The sequence below is a fragment of the Diadema antillarum genome, unplaced genomic scaffold (genome assembly GCF_040938485.1).
Source record: "Diadema antillarum isolate AM-2024a unplaced genomic scaffold, OU_Dant_1.0 seq00000460_RagTag, whole genome shotgun sequence".
In the NCBI taxonomy this organism is placed as follows: Eukaryota; Metazoa; Echinodermata; class Echinoidea; order Diadematoida; family Diadematidae; genus Diadema; species Diadema antillarum.
Window position 1 is genome coordinate 1703407 of NW_027271431.1, and position 14254 is coordinate 1717660.

At 41.4% G+C, this 14254-nt stretch overlaps 1 protein-coding gene across 1 annotated transcript in view; it reads right to left on the minus strand.

Annotated features, from left to right (window-relative positions):
- Window positions 1-13490, minus strand: part of LOC139733105 (uncharacterized) — a 39324-nt gene extending 25834 nt beyond the window's left edge. The window contains exons 1-2 of the mRNA XM_071643948.1: window positions 13299-13490; window positions 4854-9795 (exon numbers count right to left, since the gene is read on the minus strand). Of these exons, the coding sequence (XP_071500049.1) occupies window positions 4856-9637 (4782 nt within the window). The 5' untranslated portion in view covers window positions 9638-9795; window positions 13299-13490 and the 3' untranslated portion in view covers window positions 4854-4855. The remainder of the gene's footprint in view (window positions 1-4853; window positions 9796-13298) is intronic.
- Window positions 13491-14254: the final 764 nt, after the last annotated feature.

Here is a 14254-nt window from a genome sequence, read left to right on the forward strand (position 1 = left end):
GTAACTGATCAGTGGGAATCAGTGGGAATGCTGGGGGATGATTGTTCCAATCCTTTACATTACATGTACATACCATATCTATTGTTGTGTGAAAATTATTTGCTTCAGAATGGTTTCACATTCAAGTAATGTGCAGTTTAATGTCTCCAGGGTAGCATGCCTGTACAGTGACGGGGCAATCCTTAATGGCCCGTTATTATACGATCGTCCCGTCACTGTACAGGCATGCTAACCTGGAAACATTAAATTGCACATTACTTGAATATGAGACCATTCTGAAGCAAATAATTTTCACACAAAAATAGATGTATAATGTAAATGAATCCCACAAGGATTAAAACAATCATCCCCCAGCATTTCCACTGATTCCCACTGATCAGGTACTAGCCATCCCCTTTAAAGGGGTGTGAAAGGCTACCTAGAACTTGCAGATGGCCAAACGGGTCTAATGGCAGAGGGGAGGGGGTAATTTGGATCAATTTTTCCATTACAGTGTCTGCGGACCCTAGGGGTGGCTGAAATCAAATTTGCAGGGAAAATAGGGACTGGGTAAACAGTGAACTAGTGAATGAAAGATGGTTGTACAAATACCCCAAGTAGTTTGGCTCCTATAACACACTCTATCAACTCCACCTCCACAACTTGAAATGCTTCTTATGATTAACTCATTCATACCAAACTGGAGCTATGGTGGACCTATATCACTGCAGCCACAGTGGGCTTCCCTTTTGTATTTATTTATGATATAATGTCCATTTTTAGACCCTCTGACATAATCTGCCTGTTGCCTCTTTTGAAGAGTTTAAAATAAAAGGCAGGAAAAGAGAACAGCCTGTGCTCCACCATCCACTGTTGTAAAAACATAACCTTTACCCTACCCCCCCCCAAAAAAAAAATAAAATAAAACAACCGACAACTACAGAACAAGCAGTGGATGAATATTCTTTGCACAAAAACTTTATACTATGGCATCAATACAAAACAAAAGAAATTACGAGAAAAAAAAATATATATGGTGTATTAGAAAATGAATGAATACACTTGCAGTCTGACCTTCCTACATTGTAAATATTGGTATGGAATCTACAAGGGGCAAAAACTAGTGACTTTAAAATATCAGGGCTGATGGTAAAGCTAAACAACCTTGAATTTATTGCCATTCACAAGACAAATTTGTTGATTTCCCATTTCTAGCATATATATCAGCAACAGAAGAGATTCACAAAAAAAGTGTGAAATACGTAGGGCAAACATGCCAAGGCTGACAGAGCGAAGGCATCCAGGAGAGGAGACGGCCACTCCCCCACACTGATAGGCTAATCTATTTTTATCTCATACCATTAAAAAACAAAGAAAGATAGCTGCAGAGCCAGGCCAAAGCATTTCATTTCACTAACCACACCATTTGTGAAAAATATCCAGTTGTGGATAGAAATTCACCCATACAAATGCATAATAGAATACAAACACACATTTAAGAACAAACTGGCTTCCACAGAAATGTACAGAAATTATCTTTATACCACTTTCAAGCTGTAGATAATGAAAAGATTTATCATGTCTGTGGGATAACATTCTGCAGTCTTTCCTGAACGGGGATATTAGGCCTACATTGTACATAGAAAATTTAATGTCAGTGCACATATTCCATAACTTTGAAAGTTAAGCTTTATTTAGGCAGATATTTAGATATGATATGCCACTGTCATCTGAAAATGATTATTCCGAAATAGTGGGACAGATCCTTTCTGCCAAGTCTGATAACTAGTGATAGTGACTAGAATTGAGACTAACACCCAGTGTAGGAGAGGCAGTAGATCAAATTATACCTGAGACTGATGGAAAGCTGTGGATGCACTGGGCATGCTCGAAATTCCATCTGTGGGAGTGAGTTGGTGGTGCTGTATGCATGTACATGTATGTCCAAAGGGTTAGTTGAGGACAGCAATATCACTTTCAAGGGACTGTACAGTAGTGGTTGGGGTGGGGATTCATCTTTTGAACATTCCTAAGTGAGATAATGAGAAACCTCTTATCAAATATGAAAGAGCATGTGATTTTAAGAAGGATTCAACGTTTATTTCATGAAAATTGGTTTTCAAATGGCTGAGATATCAAAAAAAGTGATAATAATAAAAGGCGACATGCCCCACCTTTATTGGGATCTCTTTGTTTCACGTTGTTTTTTAATATCTCAGACATTTCAAAACCGATTTTCATCGAATAAACTTTTGATACCCCTCAGAATTGCATGCTCTTTGACATCTCATAGAGTGGTTTCCGAATATCTCACAAAACGTTAAAAGCTAAATCCTCACCCCGACCAGAACTGTACACACCCTTTAAAGGGATACTTAACTAGAATCATTTTGCTGAATAAATTTCAAGACAAAATATCAATAAATCTTACAAGTGCATGTTTATGTCTACGCATAGTTCAAGCAAATCTGCATCAATTCCTACCCCCCCCCCCATTTTTTCCTTTTTTTTTTCATCTAAAAATAACTGGAATTCTGATGCACTCTAATACTGTTTATTCCCATTTCTACTCTCAAAAAGGACACATCACAAAGATACCCTTTCAGGTGCTCTTACAGCAAAAACGCACCATACCAAAAAAAAAAACACAACAAAACAATCTTCATGTATATGAAGGTGGTGGACTTGTCCTTTAAATAATTTACATATTCTCCACTACAGAATTCAGAACCCAACATCATCATGTTCATTCCTGTCTGACAGACTTCAATGCATAACATGTCTGAAATCTTACCACATCCTGAACATAACTTTTTTATTTATTTATTTTTTTTTTTTGGGGGGGGGGGGTAGTATTTGCAAATTTATGATAAAAAAATCTTTCTGTAGATGTGAAACATGAATTTTAAATTGCATTCCTTTACAATGTGATGTAAGAGAGTCTTGGATTTTTGAAAAAAAAAAACAAACAAATCTGAGATATACCAACATGTATTCTCCCTAACAATACCTATCAAATGAAATTCATCTTCTCAGTATAAAGGCAATGTAACAGAACCTTGAAAAGCATACCAGGTATACAAAATCTGAACTTTGCTTCCAGGCAAAAAATCAACGAAGATATGCTATTGTGTGTATTTTAGAAGTAACATAATGGCAAACTATTTGTAGCAAAGCTCACTTACAAATAGGATTCTTTCTTTGAGATATTAATCTCGGAATTATCATTCTTCAGTGCAATGACAATAGGTCTTCCATCAGCAAAAGATAAATGTGTAAAAGTCAAAGGGAGATATGTGAATACCATCAGTTCATTTTCTGGTACAAAGGGTATAGCCTGCAGATGCTATTCCATACTGTCACACTCACAGATGCTACAAGGGTCAAGAGTACAACCTCTTCAGTTGCGTGGGAATGGGCACAGAGCTACTGGAGAATATGATACTACCCAAATGATATGTGCTAACAGGCAGGAAATGGAGAAAATATTCAGTTTCTGCGCAAAAAAAAAAAGAAGAGGAAAACAACTACAGCAAAGATATTTCTGTCTGTCCATTGGGCACAGCAGTGCATCCACCTCAACTGTCCTGATTTAGTATGGCACTTTCCTGTATACAATCTGTTGTTACCACAATTCTCCAGTTTCCACTTTGTGTCAGCCATGTCAACCATGATTGGCTACGGCAGAGGGCACGCCACGCCCTATACCAGAGTGTATATAGGTGATGAGGACACTGGGGCAGGTGGTATCCACATATCCCAAACTGAGTAATGCTATTCCACTTCACAAGATCACAGTTCATCACCTACATATCACTTACACACCCAGAAGAGTTGGTAGCTATCAAGGGAAAACTGACTATTCTCTTTTTGCTATGAGCGATATATATAGTTGTGGGAACAGCTTAGCTTTACATTAAATTACGAAAACAAGCTGAAGATAACATTAACAACAAAAAGTGCTAGATTTGATGTGAGCATGTACAACAAGAATTTTCTTTTCATTTCAAAAAACAAACTATAGGTCAGTCATTGATCTGATTAAGAAACTTCACTTTAAGGGTGATGTATCTTTATTGAACCTTCCCTGAACACTTGCAGAATTTCCTCTTGTATATAATGCCCAAAATTTGTATACAAGTATGATTTGCTTAAGTTCATGTTGCTACAAATATGTTTCCAAAACTTGTGTAGGGAAGCAGGAATGCATTCTACTGATTCAAAATGGCCTTCCATGGAACAGGCTCAGTTAAAATATGCATTCCATACACATTTTTTAAAATACCTCAGATTATAATCATCAATAAATGCTACCAAACATTTCAAGGAATCATGACATTCTATTTCTAAAATCATTCTAGGATTTTCCCTTTAGATCGTATGCCAATAAGTCAAAAGATCAGTGTCATACATAATTCTTCACAGTCATGCAAGAAACTTGATACATTTCTTTCTCTTCTTATGCCACAGTCATGTGAAGGCATGTTTCTTAATGTTCAGGTCATGTTAGAAACTTGTCTTTTATCTTAGAAAGTGACGAGTTAAGTATTTTAGAACGCAGATCATGAAATAGTTGTATCTAAATGCAAAGGCTTTTATGGTGTCAGAGCACAAACATGACATTTTAGCATTTTAATGAGTTAGCTTTTACACTCTTTTCTTCACCTAACATTCATTCTCTATGTATCTTTAGAAACAAACTTGTTTTTCAGGTCTAATTTTGATAAAACTTTTACAGCTCTGTTCAGATAATACTCTTGAAGGCAATGTGAACATGGCATACCACTGCAGTTTAAACACATGATATGTGAAGAGTCAAGTACAAACCTGATGTTTTGGCATTTAACGGAGTTGTCTGCATAATATGAACTCACCGTTACAAAGGTGTCTCCTTCTTGTAGCCATTTCTGGATGAACCCTCAAAGCCAACTTTGACTGCTTGCTTCATCTCCAGGTGTGATAATCCATTTCCATTGCTAATAATCTCAGGCTGGTTGAGCATCCCCTGGCTGCTGTGTAATCCAGTATTTCCATGGACATGGTTGGCCTTACGCTGATACTTTGGGTTGGTACATATTCCATTGCGCTTGGTGCGTGGCTCGGGGGAACCTGGCATACGTCCATTCTGTGCTCCCATCAAGCGCTGGATGTTGATCTGGTTGAAGGAGCCAGGTAGTGATGCTTTGCGAGCAAACACCTGCATCTGGTCAGGAGTCATGCTGACAGGCTGAGAACTGGAACGGTGGTGAACAGGCGACGGTTTCATGGCATTCTGCTGCATGATCATGGACTGCTGGAAGGAATGCTTTGTGGCATGTGTCGGTGATGGCTGCGTCTGGCCACAGAGCTGACAGGAAGAACCACTGTTGGCATTCCCATTCAACTGCTTGCGGGACATGCGAGGAGAGCGGTCCACTGGGAGATAGTGAGCTGGAGAGCCACTGGTGTTGTGGACAGAGGTATTCAGGTCTTGGCTGTTCAGGCTTCCCAAAGAGCTTGCTCTATGGAGAGACTGCTGGGAAAGCTCCTGGTGCTGCTGAATGAGGTGCATGTGGGTCTGATGTTTGTGCCATGGAGATGGCACATTTTGCTGGTCTTGGACATATCCGTTTCCAATCTTAGGAGACAGCTGTTGGCTATTTGTCCTTGGCACAGGACGCCTTGTTGGAGATGGTGATGCAGACTGGACATTGTGTACCACCACATGCTGCACAGATCCATTTGGTAGGGGATTTGATGATTTTCGAACACGTTGAGGGGTTGGGGGTGGCTTGGGCTCATTTGAATTAGTTGGTGAGCTGGGGGCACTGGAGGAACTCTGTCTCCTGGGAGAGTGCCTCGGGGATGGAAGTGGGGATGCTTCACTTGGAGTTGCTGATAACTGATCAGCCCTTGGTTGATGGACAGAGGGAGAGGATGACCTCGAAGACATGTGTGCTGGTGATGTTGATCTTCTTGATGCACCAGGTGGGTTAGACTGGTGTCTTCTTGCACTTTGCCTGGGAGTCCCTTGGAGCTGTTCAGAGCTGTGAGCTGTTGTGATATTTTCTGGTATCGTTTGAAATGAGCTGGTAGGTGTGATTTTGGTGGGGGTACCATTCCTGCCAACATTTGCATCAGGGGGGCATGTTCTTGGTGATGGCGCCCGTTTGTGTGAGACCATATGCTGCTGGAGCTGCTCTGTGAAAGATGTCATTTTGCTCTGCTCCCGTAGTGCACTTAGATGTAGGCATGAGTTGTTGGTGGAGTTAGTAAGATTTGACGATGACTTGGTTGAAGGGTTTGAATTACATGACTTCCTTTTGTCATATGTGGAGTCTGGAGAATTTGAAGGAGAACTACCTTGAAGTAAGGCACCATTAGTCAGCATTGATGGCTTATTGTCACTGTTACTCGAGGACAATGAACTTCCACTTCTCTTTGAAGATGCTCTGCTTGAAGGTGGTGAGAGTGGGTTATGGACTCCATATTCTTCCAAGAGTTTGCTTACTTCATCATGCCCACCCTTCAAGGCAACTTTCATGGGAGTTCGTCCATGTTCATCAGCATGATTTGGATTTGCTCCAAAGTGCAGGAGAGCCTTCACAATGTCTACATGACCCTCCTGGGCAGCTATGCAAAGAGCAGAAGCTCCTTGGTTGCATGTGTGATTGATATCGGCCCCTTTCTGCAGCAGTACCTGGGCAACAGATACATGGCCCTGCCAAGCAGCTGATTGCAGTACAGACCTGCGCTCCCTGTCTACAGCATTTGGATTTGCATTGTGATCTAGGATGAGGCTGACCATCTCTGAATGACCCTGCCATGAAGCCACATGTAGAGCTGTTCTGCCTTCAGTATCAGCTAACTCAGTATCAGCCCCATTCTCCAGGAAAAATTGTGCCATGGAAAGCTTATTCTCCAAGGCCAGCATGTACAAGCTGGACCTGCCCTCTGCATCTCTGTAGTTGATCTCAGCACCTTGTTGCAAGAAAAGGAGCACAAGATCCTGGTGGCCCTCGGATGCAGCTGCTCTTAGGGCTGTTCGACCATCATGAGAACAATGCGTTACACTTGCACCATGGACAAGGAGAATTTTTACACAATCCATGTGGCCTTCTTGAGCAGCTAGAATCATAGGAGTGCGACCATCACGATCTGCAATATCAACTGTGACATGGGGTCCTTGCTCAAGAATTGCTAGGCAGACATCTTGATGACCTTCATAGGCACACATGTGTAGGGGTGTCCAGCCATGGTTATCTTTGTGCATCTCATCCAAGCCTCTTTCCAGTAACATGCGGACAATATCACAATTGCCCTGTGATGCTGCAATAGACAAAACTGTTCTGCCTTCCCCATCTATTGTATCCACAGCAGCTCCCCAGTACAGTAATGTTCTCACAATAGTGGGATGGCCCATCGATGCTGCAACAATCAGCGCAGTTCTGTTATTGTTGTCCGTGTGATCAACATCTGCTCCACCTTCAAGCAACAGCTCAACAACAGTCTGATGACCTTCATAGGCAGCTACCAGGAGTGGTGACATTCCTTCATGATCCCTGTGATCCACAGCAGCACCCTTCTCTATCAGAAGGGTAACAACATCCGTGTGTCCCTGATTCACAGCAATTGACATAGCAGCGACAGATAGGGCTGTGCGGCCATCAAAGTCTTCGTGGTTGATTTCTGCCCCACTGGTCACAAGATACTCAACGATTTCACTATGTCCCATGTAGGCAGCAGCAATGAGAGCTGTTCTTCCCTCGTGGTCTGCCTGATTCACATTTGCTCCATGGTCTACGAGAGTGTGAACAATATCTGCATGGCCACCCCATGCAGCTGCTCGTAATGCAGTCCTCTTTTCATTGTGGTCACTACAATCCACTATTGCACCTTTGTTGAGAAGTGTTGTGACAACATCTGTATGTCCTGCCCATGCAGCTGACCGAAGTGGTGTCCATCCATCATGATCTACATGGTCCACTTCTGCATCATGACTCAACAGAAGTGCAACTACTTCAACATGTCCATGTCGCGCTGCTAAGCCAAGGGCTGTCTGGCCTGTGCGATCAGTCACACTGACGTCAGCACCGTATATGAGCAAGGACTGGACACTTTCCAAGTTACCACTGTAGGCAGCATTGGCAAGGAGAGAGCGACCATTGCTATCAACTTGATTGATGGAGGCACCACTGTTAATCAGGGAATGCAAGGACTCCTGCTTCTCCAAGGCATCTTGCAGAATCAGTGAATTCCTGTCTATGTCAACGACTCTGGCTCCAGCACTAACCAGTAGCTGTGTGACTTGCTGGTCCTTGGGGGCTTGTGAAGCCAGGCAGTCATAGAGAGGAGTCCCTGCCCAAATAAGCCAAAGGGCAAGATGACTGCAGTCCAGGGGCGGTGAAAGACCAGCTTGGAGAAGATTCCTGGCAAAATCTTGCACTTGTGAGGGGGTCAGATCAGGAGCACTGCATGTGTATCTCAACGCAAGCATTGTGTGACCTTCTTGAAGGCTACACATGTATTTCTGGGTACAGTACTTGACATCCAGTAACCATTCTGCAAAACTGTGATGAAACAGCATGATCTTGTTGTCCCTACTCCTAACCAAAATCTTGCACATCATTTTCAGTCTGTCCTGGAATTCCTCACGTGTAAGTGCAAAATTGCGTGTCTTTGCACATGCATACAATTCACTTTCAGTCAGTGGGCACTGGGCAGCAAGCATAACACTCAAAACAGGCCTAACTTTTGCAAATTGCTTCCTCAAGAAGAGTCTTTGGCATAACCACAAGTACAGTCCATTCAGAGTTCCTGGAATTTCTGTGATGTCCTGCAGTGAGATGAAACCATCAGCTACACCATCCAGAACCTTCTCCAGATACATGATGCAACCATTGCTCTTTATGTGAAGTTGGTTTAGCATTTCTGCAGTGTCTCTGCTCAGCTGAATACGAATTGCCTCCTCGTGGTCCAGCCTCCTAAGGATGTACTGCTGCACATCTCGGACGACGTGAGATTTGCGGAGATCATCCAGACTCAGCTTGCGAAAACCTGTGAACATGCGAGTCACTGTTTTGCTCTGTCGTCGTGCACTACACAAGAGACACAGCCAAGGCGGAAAGAGTTCATGATGATTTGCAAGAAGCTCTGCAATGGTTCTGCTACCAGATGGGCTATCACCTTCAAGCACAGGGTATGACTCATCCAGCGAATCAACCAGAATGAAGCAATTGCGTGTTGGAGGATTCAGTGTACATAGAGGAACAAGGACACCATTCTTGAATGCCTCATCTGGATTGCGCTCACAAGCCGCAGGCTCAAGGATGGCTTGGACACTGGGGTCCCTCAGCTTTTCCTCATAGCCATGGATGAGAGTCGAGCGCGTGATCATATTCACAAGTCCTAGGATGAACTTGGAAACAGACAGGGTCTCCCGGTTACGTGACTGGCAGAAGTGGTAGGCCAGCATACGCTTGTTTAGACTTCTCTGCTTTCCTGTGCTTGTAGGCCAGACAATTTCCGTACACAGAGCAGTCTTCCCACTGCCTGGCCCTCCCATTATCAATGTTCCGCATGTTCTGGATGCCTGCCGATTGTCCAATCCATGAACAAGTTTTTGGAAAGCCCACTCCCTGCAGAAGAAGCGCTTCCCTTGCAGCATGCAGGTCGTCATCCTGATGGTCCAAGTAGTGTCCTCAATGAACAAATATATCCAGATATTCCTTCCTGGTGTGGGTCAGTGTTTGCCACTCTCTTTTAATTGATGCATCCACCGCAAGATGTGGCTAATCATCTTTCCTTCAACACAGGTGAGGCAGTCTCTGGACAGTCCTGTATGCAAGATAAATGGAAAAGAAGACCTGCACTGATGATTTCAAAATCTATATTTCTTTAACATCAGTACACTTTTAGATGAATCCACAATCATTATAAATGACACATACACGATTATATGTGACATGCACTGCATTACCATGACTCTTCACAGCTAAGAAAGATAGATTAAGGTAGAAAGAACATACCAGTACCTTCTTTTGAAAATTTGAGGAAAATACAAAAATAGGAAAATTATAACAATAATTGAATGCATTTGCACCTATATACTTGACTAATAACACAAGCAATTAAAAAAAAAATCTTGCTGCATGTACCAAAATAACTTACATGGCTACATGATCTTTCTTGACAAGAGCCCTGCATTGTCACAATTTTTCATGACATCATTACATCATGATCATGATTGAGTTAGCAATTCAAGGTTCACATAGGAAAACCTCAAGCTTGTGACACGACATGTATTACCATGATGGGATGATTCACCGGGCAAAGAAAGTCATACTTGACTGTGTTTCTAACCACAGAAAAACACTGTGCACAGCATTCTGCTTGCAAGAACATAACAAACATATAACTTTTCATGTTCTAGACAGAATATGACAAGGCCCAAGCTGTTGGCATCTACAGTATGTTCTCTTTTGTTCCATTAGTGAGTGATACATAATTTGCCCATTAGATACATGTCTACGAGGAGACTTTTTCTTCATCTGCTTCTTTCAATTAACGTTGTGTTTCTGACTGTGTAGCTAGGTGTGACAGACAGCACAAGCTATGCTCTGTATGTCACGGATCACCTAGCCTTTTGTTTTGAGCAAACATACCATGAAAGGAAATCCACCTGGAGTTTAGGTTAAAGGTAACAGGATGTAATAACAAAGATATCTAGTCAATCAGGTATTCCTTTTAACTCCTTATGATACATTTGGAATGAGAAACCAAATTAAACTTGTTTCCTGAACAGAGATTCTGAAATGGACTTTTCACAGCATGCACCAGGAGCAAATAGGCAATGGCTGAACTACCTATCTTGGTTTAACAGAATTAAGTGACGCAACCTAACTTCTTTCACTCTTGTTTCATCTTTTATAAAGACATAGATCTGTTTATCAAGCATTTGAGTGCAAGACACAACTCTCTTCCCCCTCTCTGTCATGGTGCATTTACCCCATTCTCCCCTTTGCCTACCCCCCCCCCCCCACCACCTTCAAATGCCTCCAGACACAATGATGTATTAATAGAAATAGATAAATTCTGGTAATGTGAAGGTACTCTGTTTCATATACATGTCATGGAATATAAAACAATAGAAACAAAACCATCCCTTGAATGTCCTTGTTTACTCTTTGAATACAGCAAATGGTTTCCTAATTGCTGCATGAATGCAACAGTTATTATTTTTAAAGGAACATTCCACACGGTTTATAATTTCCCATCATGTAGTACGTAAATGGACAGTGCCATTTACAGATTTGTTGATTGTATTGTGTCCTTGATCAGATAAACCAATACTCTGCAAAACCTTTTAAAAACATGACACACTGAACAAGGATGATGACATAGGAGGCTCACATATTCAATTAGTGCAGCAATGCCATTCCATTCCATGTAACAACTGTTTGGAACAGTTTACCTAGGTGTAGAATTTATGCATACTTTCTTCTTTCATTCTACTTTTATTATGCAATTATGCATTCTTATGTGGAGCTATGTCACCATCCTCATTCATTGTGATTTATTATGACTTTTGAAAATATTCTTACTCATCTCAATCATGATAAATTCTGAAACTCTGTATCCAGTATAACCAATTTGTAAAGGCTCAGATGCAAGTCTAACAAAAATATCAGGTGTCCTGTAGGTGCATAGGGCCTACTTGTGACCTTTTTGTCATGAAATTTATCTTATATCAACTTCACAAATGATAAGCTTCAATGAATCCACCTGTTTCACACTCTAAATTATATTGACAAATGGGGAATCAGCACTAATTTTATGACCAGTAGGGCCTATATTCATGAACCAAATAAATAGCCACAGTATATTAACTGTTATAAAGGGATAGAGCCTGGAGGATATTAAACCATTCATTAAAAAAAAGAAGCTTGCTTGCAGAACCAAGCTACATGTAGTACCTTTGGAACTCAAAGTCAACAACAAAAACTTGGGGATTGTCCGATTTCTCATAGCCTATTGAGGATGACATAAGTACATTAGGAAAAAAAAAATGTTTTTGAGTGATTAGCTTATATTTTTATTCTTCCTGACACATACAGAGCTTTCTAGACAATTGTCAAATGCTTAAAATGTTTGAAACTTTTTCTTCACAGTAAAAAAAAAAAAATAACACAAACACACACACACACACACACACACATATCATTAACACAACTGAATAGAATACCCATGCTATTACAAAAAGCAATACCAACACAATTATCAAGATGCAATATTGAGAATCCTATCAGTACATTGTACTAGTATATGGGAGGCCTACAAGGTAAAATATAAAGTTTGTTTCTACATTAATCAGAACGTAGGCCTATAAAGCAAATTTTCAGTTCATATTTACACTAGCCATGTGTACATGTGTGCGCAAACCTGTAAAAGTGGACCTTGGAATTTGAAATATCATGCAATTAGACGTCGTAACATCCCAAACACGTGCATGCATTGAATAATAATGCAGAGATATATGCATTGATTACATGATGCAATACGACAAATGCAGCCTCGTATCGAGGGTGGGCGGAGAAGGTGAGGAGACAAGTGCATCTTACTTTGTGGAGTCACAATTCAAGGAGCCCGTACACGTTTGATAGCTAGGGCATCTTCTAAGGACAAACCACTAGAGGTATAACCGGTATGGGAGAAGAATGAATCATCTCGTGTCAGACACACAGACACTATCCCATTACATGCACATGCCACATGTGTCGTGACAAATGATACAAGCTAGAACTGAACATTTGTACACTCAAGATAGAAAAAGGCTTTTTAACAACTGGTCGACTGAGAGTATTCTTAAGATCTGACGGCGGTTTTCTTTATACTAGGACACTCAAATATTAATCCTCTGCTTTCAAAAGTGCATGGTTAGACTAATTCCAACAAAACCCTTCCTTCAGCTTGGGGCAGGAATTTGATGTGAACACATGATGTGTTGCACATTAATTTTGATCAAAGTGTCGGTGTGTGTCCTATAATCAATAATTATCGAAAGAATACAAACAACCCAATCCCAGCCCCACATCATCCCAACGATACCAAAGGAGTGAATATATGTACCCATGAAACACTAGCGGCGCTTTACTGCAATGAACGAAAAACCCTCACTCACACGGCTCATTCAAAACAGCCGAATGGGGCACCGGTGCGAAGGCCGCTTTCTCGCCATACAAGACTGTTGCAGTAGACGTACAAAGAATGTTTGATATCGAAATATGTCCGACCTAGAACACCTCTAGCCCATTAAACACATTTTCCAACATATTACTTACAGCGTATTTGTTGAGTAACTGTCTAGATGGACGATATCCCCAATAATCATTTCGAGTAAATGTAGTAAAATACCACGAGTACAAGATATCCACGATAAATGTCCATAGGATTCCGTTAGAAATAGATGTGGTTGCGGAGCACAGCCAGTAGTGCGTGCATATCGGCGTTTACGATCCGTGTGTGCATCTTATCCAAAGAATTCAGTCGTCTGCTGGCAATGCAGACGGCCGCAAGTTGTATGTGCAGGTCTCGTGTTGCTGTAGACCGACGAACCAATCGCATTGCGTTTGGCTTCGGTGGGCGTGGCGTCTCCGTACTGCATGAGCTGAACAACGAATGAAATCTCAAGCTGATTGACATACAGCACATACTTAGTAGTAAAAAGCCACACTGCGCCAGTTCATTTGAGGCGTCGTGTGCTCATTGCCTTTCAACAAAACCCCGATTTGAACGTGCGCATTTTATCATGAGGAATTGATTCAAAAGGCCTGTTTGTTAGGCTTGCCGTTCCTTTCTTACAATGCAAACTGTAATGAATAGAGTGAAGTGGTAGAAAGGAGAAGAAATACGAGAGAGTACTTTATATCGCCACTAGAATGAATATATAGAACAAAATGCAATGCCTGGCTGCGCTTGGAACTGCTCAATGTATGGGTTGCGGTAGGGCTGCCGTGTTCTAACAAGTTCCTGCCAATGAAAAGCTTCCTGGAGGTGAAACCGAGTCAACCGTGTTTCTCCAGACTGAAGCGGAGAAAAAAAATAGAAGAAATGAAAAGAAAAGAAAAAAAGCAGAAAGAGAACGACTTAAATAAACCCCTATTACACATCTCATACACAATTTACCTGCTTCATGCTCATCCTGCCCAATCAATATACAATCAATACTTCGACTAGTCGGCAGCAAAAGAATACACTAAAAGTAATATCCAAGGGTTATGGCAATCGTTGAAGGGGG